Raw genomic sequence first — 24,454 nt, forward strand, 5'->3', positions numbered from 1 at the left:
GTGTAGACCTAAATCAGCATGTTGTTTGTGCCACAGTAGCTTTTAAATTAATGAGGAATACACAAGAATGTTAGCTACATTAAGTAGCTAAGAGATAACATTAAATGAAGCCAAAGATTCACTGCAGATGTAATAAACATAAACTAATAGTGTAATCAACTAATAGTCACCTATCAACACTTTGGTTCCTACCCTGTCACAATAACTTCTCCCTGGCATTTTCATTTGTTGTCATGTCAAACAATACTGTATTCGAAGTGCCCACTATTATTAAATTCTAACTATAGAATTAGAATAACCATTATATTTCCATGATTCCAACAGTTCACCCAAGTGTTTTGCGCTAAATCTCAAGTCAAATCGGAATTTCAACATTTGATTAAAAATAAGGCCTAGATTGTTTTCCCATATCGTGCAGCTCTACGTGGCAGTGTGGAAATTATCTCCAATGAGTGCAGGAATGTAGAAATTATTTTGGGTTGAAGTTGAATTGAACAGTATAAAACAGCCAGTTTGGAGAAAGACCCATTGAAATCACTTGGAATGTATGTGTAGCCACTCTAGGGTCACGTACTTTTATTATTCAAAAACATAAAATACCGTTATATGATATTTTGCCCATATCGCCCAGCCCTAATTGTGCGTGGTGATCCTAGGCTTGTGTCGGCGGCTCGGCCATGGAAACCCATTTCATAAAGCTCCCAAAAAACAGTTATTGTGCTGACATTGCTTCCAGAGTCAGTTTAGAACTTGGTAGTAAGTGTTGCAACCGAGCACAGACGATTTTTACACGCTACACGATTCAGCACTCAGCTGTCCCGTTCTGTGAGCTTGTGTGGCCTACCACGTCGCAGCTGAGCTGTTGTTGCTCCTAGACGTTTCCACTTCACAATAACAGTACTTACAGTTGACCAGGCAGACGGAGCCACATTGAAAGTCACTGAACCCTTGAGTAAGGCCATTCTACTGCCAATATTTGTCTATGGAGATTGCATGGCTGTGTACTCGATGTTATACACCTGTCAGCAACGGGTGTGGCTGAAATAGCACTATTGTATATAAAGTGTAATATTGGGACACAAACTCAAAATTTAATACATTTCAAATCTATATCTGACATGGTACAGTGGTCTTCTTTTTTTAAGCCCATAACCATGTGTGTGAGGTGTGTATTTTTGTTTGAAAGTAGATTTATTTAAGACTACCAAGTATCACTGTGTGTGACCCTGATTCAGCCCACTGCAGTAAAAGGTTATTAACTGACTGATTTCCAAACAAACTGTAGTTGTGGTTGTTGTTGTGGTTGTTGTTGTGGTTGTTGTTGTTGTGGTTGTAGTTGTGGTTGTTGTTGTGGTTGTTGTGGTTGTTGTTGTAGTTGTGGTTGTTGTTGTGGTTGTGGTTGTTGGATTTGAAGTAATTCATCTCCCTTCCTCTCTCCCTCTAGAACCCAGTGATCAGAGAGATCTTCCCTGTGTTTGGCCCTAAGTTAGGAGGAACCATGCTCACCATCAGAGGCTCTTTCTTAGACAGCGGAAACACCAGACAGGTCACTGTGGGAAACGCCACCTGTGAAATCCTGAGGTGAGGTCCTAATGTTTTTGCTTCGAGTAAAAATGCTTGTGTGTGTATGTACAATATACTGTGCACTGGGTTTAATAGGTTTGTGTTTTGAGGTTGGCATTAGCGTCGAGTCTAGAGCTGATGTGGGCATTATCAATATGTGATGAATTGTGTTGATTTGTATTCTGTCTCTTTCTCCAGAGTATCAGGTACTATGCTGATGTGCAGGACCCCTCCCCAGTCGGCCCCATCCCGCCAGGCGGTGTATATGAGGGTGGACTCTGTTGTCCGGGAGGCTCCTGTACTCTTCACCTACAACGAAGACCCTCTCATCTCCTCCATCCAGCCCACAAGATCCTTTATCAGGTCTGTTCCCCTATCCAATACTACCCCAATACTAACCTTAACCCTCTCATCCCCTCCATCCAGCCCACACAATCCTTTATCAGGTCTGTTCCCCTATCCAATACTACCCCAATACTAACCTTAACCCTCTCATCCCCTCCATCCAGCCCACACAATCCTTTATCAGGTCTGTTCCCCTATCCAATACTACCCCAATACTAACCTTAACCCTCTCACCCCCTCCAACCAGCCCAAACGATCCTAAATCAGGTACTTTATATGAGTCAGTCAGCCAGTCCGTCAGCCAGTCAGCCAGTCAGTTAGTTAGTCTGTAAATGGTGATGAATTCTAACTTCCACACCATATGAGGAAGGCAGGGAAAGAGATTAGACATTATTATCCATAGGAAGAGGTTCCATACTGTATAGGATACAGGTGTCAGAGAAGGAATGATGGAGAGCAGGGGGGAGTTAATGAAAACAGACAAGTCACAGGCATAAATAACAGGAAGCAGTGTGTGGAGTATAAAGGAGAAGAGAAAGTGAGAAAGATATTCACAGAGGATAAGTGGGCGAAGAGGGACACATTAGCACTAGGCTTTATGACTGGAAGTAGCATGAGGGAGGTGATGACATGGGGCGCTAGTGGTGGATAACGTTTATGGCCAGGACAGCCGGTTTCCCCGTTAAAATCACAATGCATCTTTATGCATTGCTCTTACAGGCAGCTAGTGTCTAATAACCAACAGCCGTTTTACCCCATAGAGATCCCATTGTATCATTATTCATGGCTCCTATCTCTGTGTCCCTAATAGTGGAGGCAGCACGGTGGTGGCCCAGGGCTTCTACCTTCACTCTACCCTCCAGCCTCAGATGGTGCTCATCCCCACAGCCCAGGAAGGCAAGGTCTTCACTGTGGTGAGTGTCTTATTTAACCTTTATTGAACTAGGATTGAGGTTTAGCAAGACCTTTTTCCCGTTGAGTGTCTGTCTGTCTGTTGAGACGACCAACTGGAGATCTGCCTGCCTGCCTGTGCAAAAACAAAATACCTCCGGGCCCCGTCACACACACTATGTGGCTGGTATTGTCGTTAAGGCCCCTGAAAGAAAATAAGTTCAATGATAGGGGGAACAGAGATAGATAGATTTGTATAAATTGAGGGGAAAGGAAATGGAAAACCCACGCTTCAAATGTGATGGAGTCATCACTTCTGAGTCACACAGTAATGTTACAGTAGCTAACCTGGAGTATAATCAGGCTTCAATCTGGGGGATTCTCTTTGTCTGCATGGATTCCAAATGGCACTTTAATAGGCCCTGGTCAAAAGTAGTGCACTACGTAGGGAATAGGATTCAATAGGGACCTGGTCAAAAGTAGTGCACTACGTAGGGAATAGGGTTCAATAGGGCCCTGGTAAAAAGTAGTGCACTACGTTGGGAATAGTTTGGCATTTGAGACACAGAGGTTTATTATCTTGCTTCAATCTGGGTTGATTCTCCTTATTCTAGGAAAGCTATGGTACGTACACATGTATTTGGGTGATGCCATGGTTGCCATGGTTACTATGGCATTAAGAACGCCTGACCTGACTCTAAGTTCGTTCCACTTTTATAAGGAACCCTGATAACTATCTGGAAGCTCAGGTTTCATTGCAGTTGTTTTTCAAATGTTAGCCCCTGCTTTGAAAAAAGAGAAGAAAGATTAAGGACTGGTACACCTTAGTGTTGGGGGTTGGTGGTGTGTCGGGGGTTGGTGGTGTGTTGGGGGTGGGGTCGGAGTTGGACCACATTGTAACGTGTTATTCAATGAACCACAACAAATACTCATTTACACACAAGTGGCCTCTATCTGATGTTGGATGTCTTGTTTTTGGGAAGAAGGGAGGGGAACAGGACAGGTTTGTTTGTTATCTTGCAACGTGAGGTATACTCTGGCGGGTTTAGTCATGACCCCCGTAAGGCGTCAGTTCTGTCAGTTCGTTCATACAGTATTTTATAATGACGTTTTGTACATTTTTTGTTCGTTTTGGACTTTGGCTGTTTGGGCACACTACATTTTTTCTCGAGGCAAGTCGAAGTCAGCAGCCGAAGTCTCCGCCCCATCGTCGTTGACGAAGTGTATACTGGCTACGGCGTCTCAAAATGGACAAACAGTACTATTGCTGCTTTTTTCTCATTTTTCAAGTGAAGGTCTTTTAAGGCAGTATGGGAGCACACTCGTTCAGCCGAAATGAACCATTCTGACACCTTTAGGAGACAATTACACACACCCTGTTCTAGCACTGTATCTCACATCTTAGCCAAACAACAAAATCTCCAACTACCCTGAGCTGTATCAGCTACAACCAACCCCCACTCCTGATACACACACACACACACACACACACACAAAACAGCTCGCCTTTCAGTTTCCCTTTTACTGACCCCCTCCTGGTGTGGCCTGTGATTAGGTTAGAAAGTGCTCAAAACGGCCCCAGGGAGGGACGGAATCAGCACTGAGAGACAACAGGAGAGAAGGGATGAGAAGGGGATGAGGGATTTAAAATATTTAACCTTTATTTAACCAGGTAGGCTAGTTGAGAACAAGTTCTCATTTGCAACTGCGACCTTGTCAAGATAAAGCATAGCAATTCGACACATACAACAACACAGAGTTACACATGGAATAAACAAAACATAGTTAATAATACAGTAGAACAAAAGAAAACAAGAAGTCTATATACAGTGAGTGCAAATTAGGTAAGATAAGGGAGTTAAGGCAATAAATAGGCCATGGTGGCGAAGCAATTACAATATAGCAATTAAACACTGGAATGGTAGATGTGCAGAAGATGAATGAACAAGTAGAGATACTGGTGTGCAAAGGAGCAAGATAAATAAATAAATACAGTATGGGGATGAGGTAGGTAAATAGATGGGCTGTTTACAGATGGGCTATGTACAGGTGCAGTGATCTGTGAGCTGCTCTGACAGCTGGCACTTAAAGCTAGCTGTCTTTCTAAGGTCTTCGAAAGCCAAGTTAACAAACAGATTACCGACCATTTTGAATCCCACCGTACCTTCTCCGCTATGCAATCTGGTTTCAGAGCGGGTCATGGGTGCACCTCAGCCACGCTCAAGGTTCTAAACAACATCATAACCACCATCGATAAGAGACATTACTGTGTAGTCGTATTCATCGACCTGGCCAAGGCTTTCGACTCTGTCAATCACCACATTCTTATTGGCAGACCCGACAGCCTTGGTTTCTCAAATGACTGCCTCGCCTGGTTCAACAATTACTTCTCAGATAGAGTTCAGTGTGTCAAATCGGAGGGCCTGTTGTCCAGACCTCTGGCAGTCTCTATGGGGGTGCCACAGGGTTCAATTCTCGGGCCGACTCTCTTCTCTGTATACATCAATGATGTTGCTCTTGCTGCTGGTGATTATATGATCCACCTCTACGCAGACGACACCATTCTGTATACTTCTGGCCCCTCTTTGGACACTGTGTTAACTAACCTCCAGATGAGCTTCAATGCCATACAACTCTCCTTCCATGGCCTCCAACTGCTCTTAAATGCAAATAAAACTAAATGCATGCTCTTCAACCGATCACTGCCCGCACCTGCTCGCCCGTCCAGCATCACTACTCTGGACGGCTCTGACTTAGAATACGTGGACAACTACAAATACCTAGGTGTCTGGTTAGACTGCAAACTCTCCTTCCAGACTCACATTAAGCATCTCCAATTCAAAATTAAATCTAGAATCGGCTTCCTATTTCGCAACAAAGCATCCTTCACTCATGCTGCCAAACATAGCCTCGTAAAACTGACTATCCGACCGATCCTTGATTTCGGCGATGTAATTTTCAAAATAGGATGCAGTCTATCACAGTGCCATCCGTTTTGTCACCAAAGCCCCATATACTACCCACCACTGCAACCTGTATGCTCTCGTTGGCTGGCCCTCGCTTCATATTCGTCGCCAAACCCACTGTCTCCAGGTCATCTATAATTCTTTGCTAGGTAAAGTCCCACCTTATCTCAGCTCACTGGTCACCATAGCAGCACCCACCATAGCAGGGATATTTCACTGGTCACCCCCAAAGCCAATTCCTCCTTTGATGCATCTTCCCTTCCAGATCTCTGCTGCCAATGACTGGAACGAACTGCAAAAATCAATGAAGCCGGAGACTCATATCGCCCTCACTAACGTAATGCACCAGGTGTCAAAGCAGCTCGCAGATCACTGCACCTGTACATAGCCCATCTGTAAACAGCCCATCCAACTACCTCATCCCTATACTGTTATTTATTTATTTTGCTCCTTTGCACCCCAGTATCTCTTCTTGCACATTCATCTTCTGCACATCTATCACTCCAGTGTTTAATTGCTATATTGTAATTATTTTGCCACTATGGCCTATTTATTGCCTTATACCTCCCTTATCCCACCTCATTTGCACACACTGTATATAAACTTGTTCTACTGTATTACTGACTGTATGTTTGTTTTTTCCATGTATAACTCTGTTTTGTTGTTTGTGTCACACTGCTTTGCTTTATCTTGGCCAGGTTGCAGTTGTAAATGAGAACTTGTTCTCGACTAGCCTACCTGGTTAAATAAAGGTGAAATAAAATAAATACATGAAGCATTCTCTAGTAAGAGACAGGATGAGTTGAAGCATGAAGCATTCTCTAGTAAGAGACAGGATGAGTTGAAGCATGAAGCATTCTCTAGTAAGAGACAGGATGAGTTGAAGCATGAAGCATTCTCTAGTACGAGACAGGATGAGTTGAAGCATAAAGCATTCTCTAGTAAGAGACAGGATGAGTTGAAGCATGAAGCATTCTCTAGTAAGAGACAGGATGAGTTGAAGCATAAAGCATTCTCTAGTAAGAGACAGGATGAGTTGAAGCAAGAAGCATTCTCTAGTAAGAGACAGGATGAGTTGAAGCATGAAGCATTCTCTAGTACGAGACAGGATGAGTTGAAGCATGAAGCATTCTCTAGTAAGAGACAGGATGAGTTGAAGCATAAAGCATTCTCTAGTAAGAGACAGGATGAGTTGAAGCATGAAGCATTCTCTAGTAAGAGACAGGATGAGTTGAAGCATGAAGCATTCTCTAGTAAGAGACAGGATGAGTTGAAGCATGAAGCATTCTCTAGTAAGAGACAGGATGAGTTGAAGCATGAAGCATTCTCTAGTACGAGACAGGATGAGTTGAAGCATGAAGCATTCTCTAGTAAGAGACAGGATGAGTTGAAGCATGAAGCATTCTCTAGTAAGAGACAGGATGAGTTGAAGCAAGAAGCATTCTCTAGTAAGAGACAGGATGAGTTGAAGCAAGAAGCATTCTCTAGTAAGAGACAGGATGAGTTGAAGCATGAAGCATTCTCTGGTACGAGACAGGATGAGTTGAAGCATGAAGCATTCTCTAGTAAGAGACAGGATGAGTTGAAGCATGAAGCATTCTCTAGTAAGAGACAGGATGAGTTGAAGCATTCTCTAGGAAGAGACAGGATGAGTTGAAGAATTCTCTAGGAAGAGACAGGATGAGTTGAAACATTCTCTAGTAAGAGACAGGATGAGTTGGAGCATTCTCTAGTAAGAGACAGGATGAGTTGAAACATGAAGCATTCTCTAGTAAGAGACAGGATGAGTTGAAACATGAAGCATTCTCTAGTAAGAGACAGGATGAGTTGAAGCATGAAGCATTCTCTAGTAAGAGACAGGATGGGTTGAAGCATGAAGCATTCTCTAGTACGAGACAGGATGAGTTGAAGCATGAAGCATTCTCTAGTAAGAGACAGGATGAGTTGAAGCATGAAGCATTCTCTAGTAAGAGACAGGATGAGTTGAAGCATAAAGCATTCTCTAGTAAGAGACAGGATGAGTTGAAGCATGAAGCATTCTCTAGTAAGAGACAGGATGAGTTGAAGCATGAATCATTCTCTAGTAAGAGACAGGATGAGTTGAAGCATAAAGCATTCTCTAGTAAGAGACAGGATGAGTTGAAGCAAGAAGCATTCTCTAGTAAGAAACAGGATGAGTTGAAGCATGAAGCATTCTCTAGTACGAGACAGGATGAGTTGAAGCATGAAGCATTCTCTAGTAAGAGACAGGATGAGTTGAAGCATAAAGCATTCTCTAGTAAGAGACAGGATGAGTTGAAGCATGAATCATTCTCTAGTAAGAGACAGGATGAGTTGAAGCATAAAGCATTCTCTAGTAAGAGACAGGATGAGTTGAAGCAAGAAGCATTCTCTAGTAAGAGACAGGATGAGTTGAAGCATGAAGCATTCTCTAGTACGAGACAGGATGAGTTGAAGCAAGAAGCATTCTCTAGTAAGAGACAGGATGAGTTGAAGCATGAAGCATTCTCTAGTACGAGACAGGATGAGTTGAAGCATGAAGCATTCTCTAGTAAGAGACAGGATGAGTTGAAGCATGAAGCATTCTCTAGTACGAGACAGGATGAGTTGAAGCATGAAGCATTCTCTAGTAAGAGACAGGATGAGTTGAAGCATGAATCATTCTCTAGTAAGAGACAGGATGAGTTGAAGCATGAATCATTCTCTAGTAAGAGACAGGATGAGTTGAAGCATAAAGCATTCTCTAGTAAGAGACAGGATGAGTTGAAGCAAGAAGCATTCTCTAGTAAGAGACAGGATGAGTTGAAGCATGAAGCATTCTCTAGTACGAGACAGGATGAGTTGAAGCAAGAAGCATTCTCTAGTAAGAGACAGGATGAGTTGAAGCATGAAGCATTCTCTAGTACGAGACAGGATGAGTTGAAGCATGAAGCATTCTCTAGTAAGAGACAGGATGAGTTGAAGCATGAAGCATTCTCTAGTAAGAGACAGGATGAGTTGAAACATTCTCTAGTAAGAGACAGGATGAGTTGGAGCATTTTCTGGGAAGAGACAGAATGAGTTGGAGCATGAAGCATTCTCTAGTAAGAGACAGGATGAGTTGAAGCATGAAGCATTCTCTAGTAAGAGACAGGATGAGTTGAAGCATGAAGCATTCTCTAGTAAGAGACAGGATGAGTTGAAGCATGAAGCATTCTCTAGTACGAGACAGGATGAGTTGAAGCATGAAGCATTCTCTAGTAAGAGACAGGATGAGTTGAAGCATGAAGCATTCTCTAGTACGAGACAGGATGAGTTGAAGCATGAAGCATTCTCTAGTAAGAGACAGGATGAGTTGAAGCATGAAGCATTCTCTAGTACGAGACAGGATGAGTTGAAGCATGAAGCATTCTCTAGTAAGAGACAGGATGAGTTGAAGCATGAAGCATTCTCTAGTAAGAGACAGGATGAGTTGAAGCATGAAGCATTCTCTAGTAAGAGACAGGATGAGTTGAAGAATTCTCTAGGAAGAGACAGGATGAGTTGAAACATTCTCTAGTAAGAGACAGGATGAGTTGGAGCATTCTCTGGGAAGAGACAGGATGAGTTGGAGCATTCTCTGGGAAGAGACAGGATGAGTTGAAGAATTCTCTAGTAAGAGACAGGATGAGTTGAAGCATAAAGCATTCTCTAGTAAGAGACAGGATGAGTTGAAGCATAAAGCATTCTCTAGTAAGAGACAGGATGAGTTGAAGCATAAAGCATTCTCTAGTAAGAGACAGGATGAGTTGAAGCATGAAGCATTCTCTAGTAAGAGACAGGATGAGTTGAAGCATGAAGCATTCTCTAGTAAGAGACAGGATGAGTTGAAGCATGAAGCATTCTCTAGTAAGAGACAGGATGAGTTGAAGCATGAAGCATTCTCTAGTAAGAGACAGGATGAGTTGAAGCATAAAGCATTCTCTAGTAAGAGACAGGATGAGTTGAAGCATGAAGCATTCTCTAGTAAGAGACAGGATGAGTTGAAGAATTCTCTAGGAAGAGACAGGATGAGTTGAAACATTCTCTAGGAAGAGACAGGATGAGTTGGAGCATTCTCTGGGAAGAGACAGGATGAGTTGGAGCATTCTCTAGGAAGAGACAGGATGAGTTGGAGCATTCTCTGGGAAGAGACAGGATGAGTTGGAGCATTCTCTGGGAAGAGACAGGATGAGTTGGAGCATTCTCTGGGAAGAGACAGGATGAGTTGGAGCATTCTCTAGGAAGAGACAGGATGAGTTGGAGCATTCTCTGGGAAGAGACAGGATGAGTTGGAGTATTCTCTAGGAAGAGACAGGATGAGTTGGAGCATTCTCTGGGAAGAGACAGGATGAGTTGGAGCATTCTCTGGGAAGAGACAGGATGAGTTGGAGCATTCTCTGGGAAGAGACAGGATGAGTTGGAGCATTCTCTGGGAAGAGACAGGATGAGTTGGAGCATTCTCTGGGAAGAGACAGGATGAGTTGAAACATTCTCTGGGAAGAGACAGGATGAGTTGAAACATTCTCTGGGAAGAGACAGGATGAGTTGAAACATTCTCTGGGAAGAGACAGGATGAGTTGAAACATTCTCTGGGAAGAGACAGGATGAGTTGAAACATTCTCTGGGAAGAGACAGGATGCGTTGAAACATTCTCTAGGAAGAGACAGGATGAGTTGGAGCATTCTCTGGGAAGAGACAGGATGAGTTGGAGCATTCTCTAGGAAGAGACAGGATGAGTTGGAGCATTCTCTGGGAAGAGACAGGATGAGTTGGAGCATTCTCTGGGAAGAGACAGGATGAGTTGGAGCATTCTCTGGGAAGAGACAGGATGAGTTGGAGCATTCTCTGGGAAGAGACAGGATGAGTTGGAGCATTCTCTGGGAAGAGACAGGATGAGTTGAAACATTCTCTGGGAAGAGACAGGATGAGTTGAAACATTCTCTGGGAAGAGACAGGATGAGTTGGAACATTCTCTGGGAAGAGACAGGATGAGTTGGAGCATTCTCTGGGAAGAGACAGGATGAGTTGGAGCATTCTCTGGGAAGAGACAGGATGAGTTGGAGCATTCTCTGGGAAGAGACAGGATGAGTTGGAGCATTCTCTGGGAAGAGACAGGATGAGTTGGAGCATTCTCTGGGAAGAGACAGGATGAGTTGAAACATTCTCTGGGAAGAGACAGGATGAGTTGAAACATTCTCTGGGAAGAGACAGTATCGGGAACATTATTGTTTTGACCCACAGCATGAGTGGTGGTGGTGGGGGGGGGGGCTGGATATAATAACAATAATAATAAAATATTTTCAGCGTTGTTATTCTCTTGAAATGTTTTGTGTGTGTAATGTTTACTGTTAATGTCTGTTTTTTGTTGTTGTTTTTTTCACTTGCTTTGGCCCCTTTGAACTGAATTGAATTGAAAGAGAGAGGGAGAGAGGGAGAGAAAGAGAGAGGGAGAGAAAGAGAGAGGGAGAGAAAGAGAGAGGGAGAGAAAGAGAGGGAGAGAGGGAGAGAAAGAGAGAGGGAGAGAAAGAGAGAGAGGGAGAGAAAGAGAGAGGGAGAGAGAAAGAGAGAGGGAGAGAAAGAGAGAGGGAGGGAGAGAGAAAGAGAGAGGGAGAGAGGGAGAAAAAGAGAGAGGGAGAGAAAGCGAGGGAGAGAGGGAGAGAAAGGGAGAGGGGGAGAAAGAGAGAAAGAGAGAGGGAGAGAGAGAGAGAGAAGAGAGAGAGAGAGAAAGAAAGAAAGAGAGAGGGAGAGAAAGAGAAAGAGAGAGGGAGAGAAATAGAGAGGGAGAGAAAGAGAGAGGGAAAGAAACAGAGAGGGAGAGAGAGAGAGAGGGAGAGAGAGAGAAAGAGAGAGGGAGAGAAACAGAGAGGGAGAGAGAGAGAGAGAGAAAGAGAGAGGGAGAGAATGAGAGAGGGAGAGAATGAGAGAGGGAGAGAGAGAGAGAATGAGCAAGAGAACGATCCCTTTATTTCCAAAGAGGACACTCCTGGATATATGAATGGCAGAGCAGTAATCTGAGCAGAGTCTGTCATCATCCTCCACCATATCAACTGTGTTTGTTCAGTAGTAAAGAAAGGGAAAGAAAACTGGTCTGTGTTCAGTTTCATCTCCTGATGGTGGGAAGCCTGACTGACTGCACAGACCACTGGCTGACATTTAACATCAGTAAAGTCATGTGGTTGGAATAGTAATCAATCCGCATATAAAATATGTACACACTGTACTCTGAGTGTACAAAACATTAAGAACACCTTCCTAATGCAATTTGTCGTTGGGCTTGGATTCTACATGGTGTCTAAAGTGTTCCACAGAGATGTTGGCCCATGTTGACTTTTATGCTTCCTACAGTTGTGTCAAGTTGGCTGGATGTCCTTTGGTTGGTGGACCATTCTTGATACACACTGGAAACTGTGAAAGTGTGAAAAACCCAGCAGTGTTTTTTCCAAGGCACTTCAATCCTTTGTCTTGTCCATTCACCCTCTGAATGGCACACATACACAATCCATGTCTCAATTGTCTCAAGGCTTAAAAATCCTTCACTCTCAATCATCTAAACCAATTGAAGTGGATTACATCAATAAGGGATCATAGCTTACGTCTGGATTCACCTGGTCAGTCTATGTCATGGAAAGCAGTTGTTCTTAATGTTTTTCTCACTCACTGTATGCATGGAGGATGTCAAGCACACACACATATGCACACAGTAGCTTGCACGGATGTACACACACTCACACACACACACACACACACACACACACACACACACACACACACACACACACACACACACACACACACACACACACACACACACACACACACACACACACTCTTTTTTTTTAGCCTCTTCCCATTGACTTCATACCAACCGGTTCTAGAAGAGAAGAAACACAACCCTTCCATAGAACCACAGTGAGACTTGAGGGAAAGAGGTCAGAGGAGAAGAAAAAACACTTCCAGCATTGACTTGATATGCGATTCTCAGATCTGAAGTAAAGCCGAGGCTCAAGCAATCTCAGCTTTCACACAAACATGAAAGGAAGGTTTTATTTAATTTTATGATCCACAGGGAAAAGCTGGCATGGTAAAAAGCCAAAGGGGACCATGAAAAAAGAGGGATAGAGCCATAGATCAGAGTTAGTGTGAATTTTCACATTAGTACAGCCGGGGGCCAACCACACACAGAACAGGGGGGAAAGGGAGACAAGTGAGATGCCAGGGGGTTGTGTGTGGAGTGGTTGATAGGGCAGTGGTAGTTACGGTCTGTCAGAGATTTTGTTTTACTAGAGGATTCACTAGACTAGCCAAACACCTGTTGTAAGGATTCATAGATGAAGTTGGTCCATGTCAAGACATCAGAGACCAAGGTCTGGTTTGGTTTGATCTGGTCTGATCTGGTCTGATCTGATCTGGTCTGGTCTGGTTTGATCTGGTCTGGTCTGGTTTGATCTGGTCTGGTTTGATCTGGTCTGATCTGGTCTGATCTGATCTGGTTTGATCTGGTCTGGTCTGGTTTGATCTGGTCTGATCTGATCTGGTTTGATCTGGTCTGATCTGGTCTGGTTTGATCTGGTCTGATCTGTTCTGGTCTGGTCTGCCTTTCCCATCTCTTACCCTTTCAGCAGCATGTCCAATGCCCAGCCTGAGGGAAGGCCTGAGGGTTCAAGTGCGAGGCCTCTTTCCCTTCCCCTTCCTGGCCCCATGGCTACAGTCATCTGTGTTAGCTATCTGACTGTCTAAGCCAGGTTGCTATGGGGGTCACAAACTGTCAACATACTTTAGCATAGCATACAGTTTCCTTCTTATTACCAGTCCTTAGCCTGTACAGTTGGTATCTTAGAAGGCAGCTTTGTTTGACTCTCTCTGGGACTGTGGATAGAGGCTCCACCATCTCTATGGTCGCCATCTTGAGAGTACTGGGTTGCCGGTTCACACATAATCACAGCCAAATACTCGCCCCGGCTCTTTCACTACAATATCTACCCCCTATTATTTACAGCTGCTCTGCTTCCAACCCACGGTCATTCAGACAGTCTACCCACACTGCTCAAACGAGAAGAGACATTTATGAAACAATTCATCTTTGCCATATAGTGAGTTGTGACCGACTGAGGTTTCCCATAATTCACAGGATATGTGTCTAACCTCTCCAGGGTACCATTTTACCCTCTAGTAGCCTGTTCAGTTGCTCCCTCTAGTAGACTGTTTAATTGTTCCCTCTAGTAGCCTGTTTAGTTGCTCCCTCTAGTAGACCTGTTTAGTTGCTCCCTCTAGTAGACTATTTAGTTAATCCCTCTAGTAGCCTGTTTAGTTGCTCCCTCTAGTAGCCTGTTTAGTTGCTCCTTCTAGTAGACCTGTTTAGTTGCTCCCTCTAGTAGACCTGTTTAGTTGCTCCCTCTAGTAGACCTGTTTAGTTACTCCCTCTAGTCGCCTGTTTAGTTGCTCCCTGTAGGCCTGTTTAGTTACTCCCTGTAGGTCTGTTTAGTTGCTCCCTGTAGGCCTGTTTAGTTGCTTCCTGTAGTAGGCCTGTTTAGTTGTTCCCTGTAGGCCTGTTTAGTTGCTCCCTGTAGTAGGCCTGTTTAGTTGCTCCCTGTAGTAGGCCTGTTTAGTTGTTCCCTGTAGTCCTGTTTAGTTGCTCCCAATAGTAGGCATGTTTAGTTGCTCCCTGTAGGCCTGTTTTGTTGCTCCCTCTAGTAGCCTGTTTAGTTGCTCCCTTTAGGACTGTTTAGTTGCTCCCTGTAGGCCTGTTTAGTTGCTCCCTGTTGTAGGCCTGTTTAGATGCTCCCTCTAGCAGGCCTGTTTAGTTGTTCCCTTTAGGACTGTTTAGTTGCTCCCTGTAGGCCTGTTTCGTTGCTCCCTTTAGTAGGCCTGTTTAGTTGCTCCCTCTAGCAGGCCTGTTTAGTTGTTCCCTGTAGGCCTGTTTTGTTGCTCCCTCTAGTAGCCTGTTTAGTTGCTCCCTTTAGGACTGTTTAGTTGCTCCCTGTAGGCTTGTTTAGTTGCTCCCTGCAGTAGGCCTGTTTAGTTGCTCCCTGTAGGCCTGTTTAGTTGTTCCCTGTAGGCATGTTTCGTTGCTCCCTCTAGTAGACCTGTTTAGTTGCTCCCTGTAGGCCTGTTTAGTTGCTCCATGTAGTAGACCTGTTTAGTTGCTCCCTGTAGGCCTTAGTTGTTCCCTGTAAGCCTGTTTAGTTGCTCTCTATAGGCCTGTTTAGTTGCTCCCTGTAGGCCTGTTTAGTTGCTCCATGTAGTAGACCTGTTTAGTTGCTCCCTGTGGAGAAGCACACACACTCACCAGATTGGGGCCTGCGGGGCCTGCGGGGCCTGCGAGGTTAGTGTGTGTGTCTGTGCGTCTGTGTGCGTGCGTGTGGGTAAACGAGGCCTGCAGGGCCAGTGTGTGTATGTGTGTGTGTTTGTTTTTACACTCCATCTGGGATATTGCTCAATAGCGACCCGGGTTTGGAAATCCGTCCAGGGGAGCTGAACTGCTAACAGGAAGGTTCTGCAACACTTAAAACCAGCCCTGCTTCTCCATCCATGGCAACTGTGGTTAGAGGAAACAATGCTCATGGGAATTTGACTTCAATAATTTAGTTAGAGCCAACGTATTGACGAGTCAGCGAAACGTTTATTAAAACACTTCCAGGTTCCGGAAACGTTGGCCTCTAGTGGGGAGCACAGCCAAAGACAGGCTGGGTTAGTGTAAATGAACATTGTGACAACTGAGTTCATGGCTACGGTTTAGTTGTACTACTGAGGAGTACAGCCAAATACAAGCTGGGTTACTGTAAATGCACATTGTGACAACTGCTGATGTAAAATAGGATTTATTAATACATTTGATTGATTGATTGATTGATTGATTGATTGATTCAGTGATAGATATTCGTTTTCGCAGAAAGGATAGGTAATGTGGTGGAGAACGACTACTAGAAACGTGTATTTGGGGTCATTTCTGGGGCCATGTGGTACTTTGGGCTTGATGTCGGTCTGTAGGATATCTTTACTCAATGTCATTTTGTTCGTCTTTTTCGAAACAATACAGCAAAAACAATAAAGATTAACAACAGAAACAATTAAATAAAAGCAAACAGAAGATGCCATCCAGTCGGTATAGCTACTCTTTCTGGGGTCCAGCAAAATTAAGGCAGTTATATAATTTTAAAAACATTACAATACATTCACAACAGATTTCACACCAGATTAAGTGTGTGCCCTCAGGCCCCCACTCCACTACAACATACAGTTGAAGTCAGAAATGTACATACACCTTAGCCAAATACATTTAAACTCAGTATTTCACAATTCCTGACATTTAATCCTAGTAAAAATCCCCTGTCTAAAGTCAGTTAGGATCACCACTTTATTTTATGAATGTGAAATGTCAAAATAATAGTAGTAGTTATTTAAGCTTTTATTTCTTTCATCACATTCCCAGTGGGTCAGAAGTTTACATACATTCAATTAGTATTTGGTAGCATTGCCTTTAAATTGTTTAACTTGGGTCAAATGTTTCAGATAGCCATCCACAAGCTTCCCACAATATGTTGAGTGAATTTTGGCCCATTCCTCCTGACAGTGTTATGAACTTGAGTGAAGACCCAAACGCGGTTTTAACAGAAAACAGAGTTCTTTAATAAAAAACAGGAATGGCATAAATCCTCTTCCAACGTAGTCAATGGAACAAAAGCACGTAGTATAATGCAGGTTGCACCTGCCATGCAGACTCCGACAGGACAGGACAAGGTGGAAGCAAACGAGACGACAGCTTGCTTCTGGCATCAAAAAACACAAACAAGAATCAGACCCTGAAAGTAGCAGGAACAGAGAGAGAAATAGAGACCCAATCAGAGGGGAAGAGAGAACAGGTGGGGAAAGAGAGAATGAGCTAGTTAGGGGAAATGAAGAACAGCTGAGGGATGAGAGACAGAGAAGGTAACCTAAAAAGACCAGCAGAGAGAGAGAATGAAGAGAAAGGACAGGAACAGACATAACAAGACATGACAGTACCCCCCCCTCACCGAGCGCCTCCTGGCGCACTCGAGGAGGAAACCTGGCGGCAACGGAGGAAATCATCGATCAGCGAATGGTCCAGCACGTCCCGAGAGGGAACCCAACTCCTCTCCTCAGGACCGTACCCCTCCCAATCCACTAGGTACTGATGACCACGGCCCCGAGGGCGCATGTCCAAAATCTTACGAACCCTGTAGATGGGTGCGCCCTCGACAAGGATGGGGGGGGGACGAGCGGGGCGCGAAGAACGGGCTTAACACAGGAGACATGGAAGACCGGGTGAACGCGACGAAGATAGCGCGGGAGAAGAAGTCGCACTGCGACAGGATTAATGACCTGGGAAATACGGAACGGACCAATGACCCGCGGGGCCAACTTGCGAGAAGTTGTCTTAAGGGGAAGGTTCTGAGTGGAGAGCCATACTCTCTGACCGCAACAATATCTAGGACTCTTGGTCCTACGCTTATTAGCGGCCCTCACAGTCTGCGCCCTATTACGGCAAAGTGCCGACCTGACCCCTTCCAGGTGCGCTCGCAACGCTGGACAAAAGCCTGAGCGGAGGGGACGCAGGACTCGGCGAGCTGAGATGAGAACAGCGGAGGCTGGTACCCGAGGCTACACTGAAAAGGGGATAGACCGGTAGCAGACGAGGGAAGCGAGTTGTGGGCGTACTCTGCCCAGGGGAGCTGTTCTGACCAAGACGCAGGGTTACGAAAAGAAAGACTGCGTAAAATGCGACCAACAGTCTGATTGGCCCGTTCGGCTTGACCGTTAGACTGGGGATGAAAGCCGGACGAGAGACTGACGGAAGCCCCAATCAAACGGCAAAACTCCCTCCAAAATTGAGACGTGAACTGCGGGCCTCTGTCGGAAACGACGTCAGACGGAAGGCCATGAATTCGGAAAACATTCTCGATAATGATCTGAGCCGTCTCCTTAGCAGAAGGGAGCTTATCGAGAGGAATGAAATGAGCCGCCTTAGAGAATCTATCGACAACCGTAAGAATAACTGTCTTCCCCGCTGATGAAGGCAGTCCGGTGATAAAATCTAAAGCGATGTGAGACCACGGTCGAGAGGGAATGGGAAGCGGTCTGAGACGGCCGGCAGGGGGAGAGTTCCCAGATTTAGTCTGCGCGCAGACCGAACAAGCGGCGACAAATCGACGCGTCACGTTCCCGAGTGGGCCACCAGAAACGCTGGCGAATGGAAGCGAGCGTACCCGAAGGCCGGGGTGGCCGGCTAACTTGGCAGAGTGGGCCCACTGAAGAACGGCCGGACGAGTAGGAACGGGAACGAACAGAAGGTTCCTAGGGCAAGCTCGCGGCGACGGAGTGTGAGCGAGTGCTTGCTTTACCTGCCTCTCAATTCCCCAGACAGTCAACCCGACAACACGCCCCTCAGGGAGAATCCCATCGGGGTCGGTGGAGACCTCAGAAGAACTGAAGAGACGAGATAAAGCATCAGGTTTGGTGTTTCTTGAGCCCGGACGATAAGAAATAACAAACTCGAAACGAGCGAAAAACAGAGCCCAACGAGCCTGACGCGCATTAAGTCGTTTGGCTGAACGGATGTACTCAAGGTTCCTATGGTCAGTCCAAACGACAAAAGGAACGGTCGCCCTCCAACCACTGTCGCCATTCGCCTAGGGCTAAGCGGATGGCGAGCAGTTCGCGATTACCAACATCATAGTTACGTTCTGACGGCGATAAGCGATGAGAGAAAAACGCGCAAGGATGGACCTTGCCGTCAGAGAGAGCGCTGAGAAAGAATGGCTCCCACGCCCACCTCTGACGCGTCAACCTCAACAACAAACTGTCTAGAGATGTCAGGTGTAACAAGAATAGGTGCGGATGTAAAACGATTCTTAAGAAGATCAAAAGCTCCCTGGGCGGAAACGGACCACTTAAAGCACGTCTTAACAGAAGTAAGGGCTGTGAGAGGAGCTGCCACCTGACCGAAATTACGGATGAAACGACGGTAGAAATTAGCGAAGCCCAGAAAGCGCTGCAGCTCGACGCGTGACTTAGGAACGGGCCAATCAATGACAGCCTGGACCTTAGCGGGATCCATCTTAATGCCCTCAGCGGAAATAACGGAACCGAGAAAAGGGACAGAGGCGGCATGAAAAGTGCACTTCTCAGCCTTCACATAAAGACAGTTCTCCAAAAGGCGCTGGAGGACGCGTCGCACGTGCTGAACATGAATCGAGAGAGACGGTGAAAAAATCAGGATATCATCCATGTAAACGAAAACAAAAATGTTCAGCATGTCTCTCAGGACGTCGTTAACTAGTGCCTGAAAGACAGCTGGAGCGTTAACGAGGCCGAAAGGAAGAACCCGGTATTCAAAGTGCCCTAACGGAGTGTTAAACGCCGTCTTCCACTCGTCCCCCTCCCTGATGCGCACGAGATGGTAGGCGTTACGAAGGTCCAATTTGGTGAAAAACCTGGCTCCCTGCAGGATCTCGAAGGCTGAAGACATAAGAGGAAGCGGATAACGATTCCTAACTGTTATGTCATTCAGCCCTCGATAATCCACGCAAGGGCGCAGGGACCCGTCCTTCTTCTGAACAAAAAAGAACCCCGCGCCGGCGGGGGAGGAGGAGGAGACTATGGTACCGGCGTCGAGCGAAACCGACAAATAATCCTCGAGAGCCTTACGTTCGGGAGCCGACAGAGAGTATAATCTACCCCGGGGGGGAGTAGTTCCCGGAAGGAGATCAATACTACAGTCATACGACCGGTGTGGAGGGAGAGAAGTGGCCTTGGAACGACTGAACACCGTGCGCAGATCGTGATACTCCTCCGGCACCCCTGTCAAATCGCCAGGCTCCTCCTGTGAAGAAGAGACAGAGGAAACAGGAGGGATAGCAGACATTAAACAGGTTACATGACAAGAAACATTCCAGGATAGGATAGTATTACTAGACCAATTAATAGAAGGGTTATGGCGCACTAGCCAGGGATGACCCAAAACAACAGGTGTAAAAGGTGAACGAAAAATTAAAAAAGAAATGGTTTCGCTATGATTACCAGAGACAGTGAGGGTTAAAGGCAGCGTCTCACGCTGAATCTTGGGGAGAGAACTACCATCTAAAGCGAACAAGGCCCTGGGCTCCCCTAACTGTCTGAGAGGAATGTCATGTTCCCGAGCCCAGGTCTCGTCCATAAAACAGCCCTCCGCCCCAGAGTCTATCAAGGCACTGCAGGAAGCAGATGAACCGGGCCAGCGGAGATGGACCGGAAAGGTAGTGCGTGATCCAGAAGGAGAGGCCTGAGTAGTTGCGCTCACCAGTAGCCCTCCTCTTACTGATGAGCTCTGGCCCTTTACTGGACATGAGGTGACAAAATGACCAGCGGAGCCGCAGTAGAGACAGAGGCGATTGGTGATTCTCCGTTCCCTCTCCTTGGCCGAGATGCGAATACCCCCAGCTGCATAGGCTCAGCATCCGAGCCGGCGGGGAGGGTGGCAGTGATGCGGCAGGTGGCAGTGATGTGGAGAGGGGGAGCAACGGAGAACGTGAGCTCCCTTCCACGAGCTCGGCGACGAAGATCAAACCGTCGCTCTATGCGAATAGCGAGAGCTATTAAGGAGTCCAGACTGGAAGGAACCTCCCGGGAGAGGATCTCATCCTTAACCTCGACGTGGAGACCCTCCAGAAAACGAGCGAGCAAAGCCGGCTCGTTCCAGTCACTAGAGGCAGCGAGAGTGCGAAACTCAATAGAATAATCCGTTATGGATCTATTCCCCTGACATAGGGAAGACAGGGCCCTGGAAGCCTCCTCGCCAAAAACAGAACGGTCAAAAACCCGTATCATCTCCTCCTTAAAGTCCTGATACTGGTTAATACACTCAGCCCTCGCCTCCCAGACTGCCGTGCCCCACTCACGCGCCCGTCCGGTAAGGAGAGAAATGACGTAGGCGATGCGGGCTGCGCTCCTGGAGTAAGTGTTGGGCTGGAGAGAGAACACCACATCACACTGAGTGAGGAATGAGCGGCACTCAGTGGGCTCCCCAGAGTAACACGGCGGGTTGTTGATCCTGGGCTCCGGAGACTCGGAAACCCTGGAAGTGGGCGGTGGATCGAGGTGGAGTTGGTGAACCCGTCTTGTGAGGTCGGAGACTTGGACGGCCAGGGTCTCAACGGCATGTTGAGCAGCAGACAATTCCTCCTCGTGTCTGCCTAGCATCGCTCCCTGGATCTCGACGGCGGAGTGAAAAGGGTCCGGGCCGCTGGGTCCATTCTTGGTCTGATTCTTCTGTTATGAACTTGAGTGAAGACCCAAACGCGGTTTTAACAGAAAACAGAGTTCTTTAATAAAAAACAGGAATGGCATAAATCCTCTTCCAACGTAGTCAATGGAACAAAAGCACGTAGTATAATGCAGGTTGCATCTGCCATGCAGACTCCGACAGGACAGGACAAGGTGGAAGCAAACGAGACGACAGCTTGCTTCTGGCATCAAAAAACACAAACAAGAATCAGACCCTGAAAGTAGCAGGAACAGAGAGAGAAATAGAGACCCAATCAGAGGGGGAAGAGAGAACAGGTGGGGAAAGAGAGAATGAGCTAGTTAGGGGAAATGAAGAACAGCTGAGGGATGAGAGACAGAGAAGGTAACCTAAAAAGACCAGCAGAGAGAGAGAATGAAGAGAAAGGACAGGAACAGACATAACAAGACATGACAGACAGAGCTGGTGTAACTGAGTCAGGTTTGAAGGCCTCCTTGCTCGCACATGCTTTTTCAGTTCTGCCCACAAATGTGTATGTATGTGTAAGGAATACCTAGGATAGGATAAAGTAATCCTTCTCACCCCCCCCTTAAATGATTTAGATGCACTATTGTAAAGTGGCTGTTCCACTGGATGTCAGAAGGTGAATTCACCAATTTGTAAGTCGCTCTGGATAAGAGCGTCTGCTAAATGACTTAAATGTAATGTAAATGTAAATGTTCTATAGGATTGTGGTCAGGGCTTTGTGATGGCCACTCCAATACATTGACTTTGTTGTCCTTAAGCCATTTTGCCACAACTTTAGAAGTATGCTTGGGGTCATTGTCCATTTGGAAGACACATTTTCGACCAAGCTTTAACTTCCTGACTGATGTCTTGAGATGTTGCTTCAATATATCCACGTAATTTTCCTACCTCATGATACCATCTATTTTGTGAAGTGCACCAGTCCCTCCTGCAGCAAAGGACCGCCACAACATGATGCTGCTACCTCCGTGCTTCACGGTTGGGAAGGTGTTCTTCGGCTTGCAAGCCTCCCCCTTTTTCCTCCAAACATAACGATGGTCATTATGGCCAAACAGTTCTGTTTTTGTTTCATCAGACCAGAGGACATTTCTCCAGAAAGTACAATATTTGTCCCCATGTGCAGTTGCAAACCTTAGTCGGGCTTTTTTATGGCGGTTTTGGAGCAGTCGCTTCTTCCTTACTGAGTGGCCTTTCAGGTTATGTCAATAAAGGACTCGTTTTACTGTGAATATAGATACTTTTGTACCTGTTTCCTCCAGCATCTTCACAAGGTCCTTTGCTGTTGTTCTGGAATTGATATTCACTTTTCGCACCAAAGCACGTTCATCTCTAGGAGGTGTTTATACTTGCATACTATTGTTTGTACAGATGAACGTGGTACCTTCAGGCATTTGGAAATGGCACCCAAGGATGAACCAGACTTGTGGAGGTCTACAATTTTATTTATGAGGTATTGGCTTATTTCCTTCGATTTTCCCATGATGTCAAGCAGAGGCACTGAGTTTGAAGGTAGGCCTTGAAATACATCCACAGGTACACCTCCAATTGACTCAAATTATGTCAATTAGCCTATCAGAAGCTTCTAAAGCCATGACATATTTTCTGTAATTTTCCAAGCAATAAGCAATTGTTTGTGCCATGCACAAAGTAGATGTCCTTACCTTTTTGCCAAAACTATAGTTTGTTTAAAAGAAATTTGTGGAGGGGTTGAAAAACAAGTTTTAATGACTCCAACATAAGTGTATGCAAACTTCCGACTCAACTGTATATACAACACAGAATCCATGTGTATGTATGTGTATAGTGCGTATGCTATCGTGTGCGAATCCCTGCTGTTCCATAAGGTGTATTTGTATCTGATTTTTTTAAATCAAATTTTACTGCTTGCATGAGTTACCTGATGTGGAGTAGAGTTCCATGTAGTCATAGCTCTATGTGGTACCGTCCGCATCCCATAGTCTGTTCTGGACTTGGGGACTGTGAAGAGGCCTCTGGTGGCATGTCTTGTGAGGGTATGCATGGGTGTCCAAGCTGTGTGCCAGTAGTTCAAACAGACAGCTCGGTGCATTCAACATGTCAATACCTCGCACAAATATAAGTAGTGATGAAGTCAATCTCTCCTCCACTTAGAGCCAGGAGAAATTGACATGCATACTATTAGTGTTAGTTCTCTGTGTACAGCCAAGGGCCAGCCGTGTTGCCCTGCTCTGAGACAATTGCATTTTTTTGAAGTCCTTCTTCATGGCACCTGACAACACGGCCTGTAGGACCAATCTTATTGATAGTGCTGTTAAGAAGGCAGAGCAGTGCTTTATTATGGACAGACTTCTACCCATCTTAGCTAATATTGTATCAATATGTTTTGACCATGATAGTTTACAATCCAGGGTTACTCCAAGTAGTTTAGTCACCTCTACTTGCTCAATTTCCACATTATTAATTACAAGATGTAATTGAGGTTTAGGGTTTAGTGAATGATTTGTCCAAAATAAAATGCTTTTGGTTTTATAAATATTTAGGAATAATTTATTCCTTGCTACCCATTCTGAAACTAACTGCAGCTCTTTGTTAACTTTTGCAGTGATTTCAGTTGCTGTAATAGCTGACGTGTATAGTGTTGAGTCATCCGCGTACATAGACACACTGGCTTTACTTATGTCATTAGTAAAGATTGAAAAAAGTAAGGGGCCTAGACAGCTGCCCTGGGGAATTTCTGATTCTACCTGGATTCTGTTGTAGAGGCTTCCATTGAAGAACACCTTCTATTTTCTGTTAGACAGGTAACTCTTTATCCACAATATGGCAGGGGGTGTAAAGCCATAACACATACATTTTTCCAGCAGCGGACTATGATCGATAATGTCAAAAGCCGCACTGAAGTCTAACAAAACAGCCCCCCCAATCTTTTTATTTATCAATTTCTTTCAGCCAATCATCAGTCATTTGTGTAAGTGCTGTGCTTGTTGATTGTCCTTCCCTATAAGCGTGCTGAAAGTCTGTTGTCAATTTGTTTACTTTAAAATAGCATTGTATCTGGTCAAACACCATTTTTTCCAAAAGTTTACTACGGTTTGGTAACAGGCTGATTGGTTGGCTATTTGAGCCAGTAAAGAGGACTCTCCTATTTATTACTATTAGGTAGCGGAATTACTTTTGCTTCCCTTCAGGCCTGAGGTCACACACTTTCTAGTAGGCTTAAATTGAAGATATGGAAAATAAAAGTGGCAATATCGTAATTTATTATCCTCAGTAATTTTCCATCCAAGTTGTCAGACCCCAGTGGCTTCTCATTGTTGATAGACAACACCAACAAAAATTCACATCTTCCACACTCACTTTACAGAATTCAAAATTACAATGCTTGTCTTTCAATAATTTGGTCAGATATACTTGGATGTGTAGTGTCAGCATTTGTTGCTGGCAT

The 24,454-nt window shown here is 45.3% G+C and overlaps 1 protein-coding gene across 1 annotated transcript in view; it reads left to right on the forward strand.

Moving 5' to 3' along the window:
- Window positions 1–24,454, forward strand: part of met (MET proto-oncogene, receptor tyrosine kinase) — a 95,877-nt gene that overhangs the window by 37,709 nt on the left and 33,714 nt on the right. The window contains exons 8-10 of the mRNA XM_064929350.1: window positions 1,445–1,581; window positions 1,762–1,926; window positions 2,720–2,822. Coding sequence (XP_064785422.1) covers window positions 1,445–1,581; window positions 1,762–1,926; window positions 2,720–2,822 — 405 coding nt within the window. The remainder of the gene's footprint in view (window positions 1–1,444; window positions 1,582–1,761; window positions 1,927–2,719; window positions 2,823–24,454) is intronic.

Source organism: Oncorhynchus masou, chromosome 22 (assembly GCF_036934945.1).
Source record: "Oncorhynchus masou masou isolate Uvic2021 chromosome 22, UVic_Omas_1.1, whole genome shotgun sequence".
NCBI classification, from domain to species: Eukaryota; Metazoa; Chordata; class Actinopteri; order Salmoniformes; family Salmonidae; genus Oncorhynchus; species Oncorhynchus masou.